The sequence below is a fragment of the Austrofundulus limnaeus genome, unplaced genomic scaffold (assembly GCF_001266775.1).
Source record: "Austrofundulus limnaeus strain Quisiro unplaced genomic scaffold, Austrofundulus_limnaeus-1.0 Scaffold107, whole genome shotgun sequence".
In the NCBI taxonomy this organism is placed as follows: domain Eukaryota; kingdom Metazoa; phylum Chordata; class Actinopteri; order Cyprinodontiformes; family Rivulidae; genus Austrofundulus; species Austrofundulus limnaeus.
The window spans coordinates 1725206-1730938 of NW_013952509.1; the positions used below are offsets into that span (position 1 = coordinate 1725206).

A 5733-nucleotide genomic window follows, 5' to 3' on the forward strand; every position below is an offset into this window, starting at 1 on the left:
GTGTCCTGTAACTCCAGAACCAGCATTCACTATTTCAATAAACTTGTTAAAACTGCTTTGGTGTTTGGCTCAGTGAAACTCAATCCCCCATTCATTACAATCACATGATGAAAAACTGACTTTGAAAAATAAACTCGTGGATTTTTTTCTTTTTCTTTTAAAAGTCTAAATAAAACAATATTGGAGGTAATTTTTGACTGTGTAACTTTACAAATGGCACCCCATAAAATAAATCAGTTTTATTTGATTGAAAAATGAAGAGTTAATCCTTTAGGACATGATGGCATGTTTTTTAATGTCTGATTTGGACCATATGAAGTCAATGATTTAAGGTCAAACAAGCTTACAGCTCATTTGACCTTTAACCTTGGAAGTTTGTTTTGGGGAGACTAAACAAGAGAACTAATGGACCAGCTTTATTTTCTTCTGACGAATACCTCTAATGATGTCTTTTGGAAGAAATATCTAACACTACCATTTTTAAAAAGTAATTGTACCATGATATTTCTCCATTTAATACTTAATTTGTGTTGTGCAGCAGCACTAACAAGAACCAGTAGAGGATCTGTCGGTAGAAACTCAGGGAGATAGAAGAGTTCTGAACATCGAACAATAAGCCAACATCAGGGATGAACTGCAGGTCAGCGTGAGTTAGATTCAGCTCTTTTATCTTCACACTAATGAAAAAGAGAACAGCAGATTATTAAAATGTACATCATATGACCTGTATTCCTTTCAGAATAATAACATACTCAGTGATGGTGTACTGGAAACGTCCTTCTGTGCCCTTCATCTCTGGAATATTGATGTTACTGAGCTCTTCTTCAACAAACTTCTGAGTCTCCAACCTCACTACAGACACAAAACACACACACACACACACACACACACACACGTGTCCAGTAACACCGTATATTATAAACACATTGGTTACTTGGACCAGTGAAGAATAATGTTACCATGTCCTGATACATCTTGGTATATAGAGTGTAAATGGACTGAACTTACATAGTGGTTTACCCAGCCCCTCCGGACCCCAAAGTGCTTTACACTTACATTCATGTATTCTCACATCGATGGCGCTAAGCTACACTGTAGCCACAGCTGCCCTGGGGCACACTGACAGAGGCGGGGCTGCCATGAACCGGCGCCACCTGACCCACTGACTACCATCAGTAGGCAAGGCGGTTGAAGTATCTTGCCCAAGGACACAACGACTGAGACAGCTGGAACGGGGGATCGAACCGGCGATCTTCCAGTTACAGGAGGACTCCCCTAACCACTCTGCCACAGCAGGTCTATAGTTGGCCAGAACTCCTGAACCTAGATCAGGTTCCTTAAATCAAGGTTGAATTACAGCAACCTTAAATCTCTGTGGCACATAACCATTCATCAGATACAAATAAAGCTGATTATATTTCTATGAAAGGTGCTATATAAAACTTTACTTACTTATCCAACATGAGGAGTTTATTATTATATTATTTTTTATTATATCTTACTTTATTATTTTTTATCTCATTTTATTTTATCTTTTTAACGTTCTGATTAAAGACCCCTATGAAGAATATGATGGATGGATTGAGTGTTCCCTCGCCTGGAAGCGTATCACCGAGGCCCCACTCTAGAGCCAGGCCTGGAGGTGGGCCCGTTGGTGAGCGCCTGGTGACTGGGCTTTCACCCATGGAGCCCGGTTGGGTACAGACTAAAGAGGAGACGCGGGTCCCCCTTCCCATGGGCTCACCATCTGTGGGAGGGGCCGTAGGGGTCGGGTGCAATGTATGCTGTGCAGTGGTCGAAGGCGAGGACCTTGGTGGTCTGATCCTCGGCTACAGAAGCTGGCTTTAGGGATGTGGAATGCCACCTCTCTGGTGGGGAAGGAGCCTGAGGTGGTGTGTGAGGTTGAGAGGTTCAGACTAGATATATTTGGACTCACCTCGACTCACCGCTCTGGCTCTGGAACCAGTCTCCTCCAGAGGGGTTGGACACTCTTCCACTCTGGAGTTGCCCATGCTGAGAGGCGCCGAGCAGGAGTGGGAATGCTTAATGCCACCCTTCGGTGCCTGTAGGTTGGGGTTCACCCTGGTGAACGAGAGGGTAGCCTCCCTCCACCTACGCATGGGGGGACGGGTCCTGACTGTTGTTTGTGCCTATGAGCCTAACAGCAGTTCAGATTACCCAACCTTTCTGGAGTCCTTGGAGGGGGTGCTGGAGAGTGCTCCTAACGGGGACTCCCTCGTTCTGCTGGTGGACTTCAACACTCATGTGGGCAATGACAGTGAGACCTGGAGAGTCGTGGTTGGGAGGAACGGCCCCCCCTGATCTGAACCCGAACGATGTTTTGTTATTGGACTTCTGTGCTCATCATGGATTGTCCATAACGAACACCATGTTCATACATAAGGGTGTCCATATGTGCTCTTGGCACCAGGACACCCTAGGCCGCAGTTCGATGATTGACTTTGTTGTTGTTTCATCTGGCCTTCGGCCGCATGTTTTGGACACTCGGGTGAAGAGAGGGGTGGAGCTGTCAACTGACCACTACCTGGTGGTGAGTTGGCTCCGTTGGTAGGAGAGGATGCCGGTCAGACCTGACAGACCCAAATGTATAGTGAGGGTCTGCTGGGAACGTCTGTCAGAGTCTCCCATCAGACGGCGCTTCAACTCACACCTCCAGGAGAACTTCGAACACATTTCAGGGGAGGTGGGGGACATCGAGTCTCAGTGGGCCATGTTCCGTGCCTCCATTGTCGAGGCAGCTTACCTGAGCTGTGGCCGTAAGGTTGTCGGTGCCTGTTGTGGTGGCAACCCTCAAACCCGCTGGTGGACATCAGCAGTGAGGGATGCTGTCAGGCTGAAGAAGGGCTCCTATCAGGTCTTTTTGGCCTGTGGGACTCTGAAAGCAGCTGATAGGTATCGGCAGTCCAAGCAGATTGTGGCTCGGGTGGTTGCTGAGGCAAAAAAAACAGCCATGGGAGGAGTTCAGAGAGGCCATGGAAAAACCTTCCGTACGGCTTTGAGGTGATTCTGGTCCACCATCCGGCATCTGAGGGGGGGTGGCGGTTCACCACCAACACTATTTATGGTGGGGATGGTGCGCTGCTGACCTCAACTCGGGACGTTGTGGGTCAGTGGGCAGAATACTTCAAAGACCTCCTCAATCCTACAGACACATCTTCCCATGAGGAAGCAGAGCCTGAAGATCCTGGGTCGGACTCTCTAGTCTCTGGTGCTGAGGTCACTGAGGTGGTTAAAAAGCTCCTCTGTGGCAGGGCACCGGGGGTGGATGAGATTCACCTGAAGTTCCTTAAGGCTCTGGATGTTGTGGGGTTGTGTTGGTTGATACGACTCTACAACATCGCATGGACATCAGGGGCAGTTCCCCTGGATTGGCAGACTGGCGTGGTGGTCCCCCTTTTTAAATTGGGGGACCACAGAGTGTGTTCCAACTATAGGGGAATCACACTTCTGAGCCTCCCATGTAAGGTCTATTCAGGGGTCCCGGAGAGAAGGGTCCATCAGATAGTCAAATCTCAGATTCAGGAAGAGCAGTGTGGTTTTGGTCCTGGTCGTGGAACACTGGACCAGCTCTACACCCTCAGCAGGGTCCTGGAGGGTGCATGGGAGTTCAACCAGTCTAAATGTGCTTTGTGGACTTGGAGAAGGCATTCACCCATGTCCCTCGGGGACTCCTGTGGGGGGTACTCCGGGAGGTATGGGGTACCAGGCCCGTTGATATGGGCTGTTAGATCCCTGTAGGACCGGTGCCAGAGCTTGGTCCACATTGCTGGTAGTAAGTCAGACTTGTTTCAGGTGAGAGTTGGACTCCACCAAGGTTGTCCTTTGTCACCGATTCTGTTCATAACTTTTCTGGACAGAATTTCTAGGAGCAGCCAAGGTGTTGAGGGGATCCTTTTTGGTGACCTTAGGATCACATCTCTGCTTTTTGTGGATGATGTGGTCCTATTGGCTTCATCAGATCCTGATCTCCAGCTCTCACTGGAGCGGTTCACAGATGGGATGAGGATCAGTGCCTCCAAATCCCAGACCATGGTCTTGAGCCAGAAAAGGGTAGGGTGCCTCCTCCGGGTCAGGGAGGAGGTCCTGCCCAAAGTAGGAGTTTAAGTATCTCAGGTCTTGTTCAAGAATGAGGGAAGAATGGAGAGGGAGATCTACAGGTGGATTGGTGCTGTGTCTGCAGTGATGTGGGCGTTGTACCGGTCTGTCGTGGTGAAGGTTTACCAGTGGGTCTACGTTCCTACCCTCATCTATGGTCAGGAGCTTTGGGTAGTGACTGAAAGAAGGAGATCACAGATCCAAGCAGCTGAAATGAGTTTCCTCTGCAGGGTGTCTGGGCTCTCCCTTAGAGATAGGCTGAGAAGCTCAGTCATCCAGGAGGGACTCAGAGTAGAGCCGCTGCTCCTCCACGTCCAGAGGAGCCAGTTGAGGTGGTACATCTGGTTAGGATGCCTCCTGGACTCCTCCCTGGTGAGGTGTTCTGGACACGTCCCACTGGGAGGAGACCCAGAGGAAGACCCAGGACACGCTGGAGGGACTATGTTTCTCAGCTGGTCTGGGAACACCTTGGGATTCCCCCAGAGGAGCTGGTCCAAGTGTCTGGAGAGAGGGAAGTCTGGGTCTCTGCTGAGGCTGCTGCCCCTGAGACCTGACCCTGGATAAGAGGAAGAAAACGGACTGACGGAGGGATGTTCTGATTTATTTGCTACTGTTGTTTTTTACATTTTTCTATCTTACTTTTTAATTCTGTTTTTCTTCTTATTTTATCTTTTCTAATGTTCTGATTTATTTGCACTACAAGGAGATGCAAAATTATTTTGTTGTTCATTGTCTGTGGACCACAGTGTTCTTTTCAGTGCAACAAAGACAAAGATTTATCTTATCTTAATTAGGGGAAATGGCTCATTGAACAGTCTGGTTGGGGTGGGATCTAGCAGACATTATGGTATGATGAAGCTTAACAAAACAACTCAAACACAAGTCAGGTTCAAACCCAGTTTTGCCTTTAAATAGACCTTTTAGTTTGACTTGGGGTTAAGTATCTGCATACTTACACATCTCCAGCCCTTTGTCTGTGATCCGGATTTTACAGCCAGCAGGCTCAGCAGCAGCCATGATGAACACCAGCAATGAGAAGAAGAGCAGGGACAAGACACAGGAAGTCATCCTGAACCGGAGGAAGCCAAGCTGAAACAAAGAAGACAACACAAATTAAAAGGTTATTAGGACTATAGAATAGAGTAGAAACAGTCTTTATTGTCCCACAGAGGGAAAATTCAGGTCTAACAGCAGCAGGGAGTTTCGCTTCACTGCTCCGTCTGAGATTTATCCCATAGACAAGGATTTCTTCAGGAACATTTCATTCGGCCAATCAGAGAACAGAACGTCGATTTTCTGTGCAGTGTCTTGTAGTTTATTTTACCTGGGCCAATCAGCAAACAGAAGGCTGAGTTTTGAATGACATTGATTTTCTGCTCAGTGTCTGCTAGTTATTTTATCATACAGCAGTGGAGGAAGTGAATGAAGCCAGTCTGTGTTGATAAGACTTCAAATTAAAATAAATTATCTGACAAAGCAGCAGCTCTCATTTACAGTCGTCTGGTTCAGCTCGGTGTATTTCTCCTCTCAGTAGGGTTGTTTACAGCACATGATTTCTGTTAGCTTCTTAGCTTAGCCTCCTTCAGTGGAGCTGGCACACATACACGGCCAACAGAT

General features: G+C 47.7%; 1 protein-coding gene across 1 annotated transcript in view; it reads right to left on the bottom strand.

Moving 5' to 3' along the window:
* pltp (phospholipid transfer protein) overlaps positions 1–5205 on the bottom strand; it is a gene marked incomplete at its 5' end in the record, with an annotated part of 29258 nt that extends 24053 nt beyond the window's left edge. Inside the window, 3 exon segments of the mRNA XM_014013880.1 lie at positions 549–677; positions 753–852; positions 5073–5205. Of these exon segments, the coding sequence (XP_013869334.1) occupies positions 549–677; positions 753–852; positions 5073–5184 (341 nt within the window).
* Between the last annotated feature and the right edge of the window lie 528 nt (positions 5206–5733).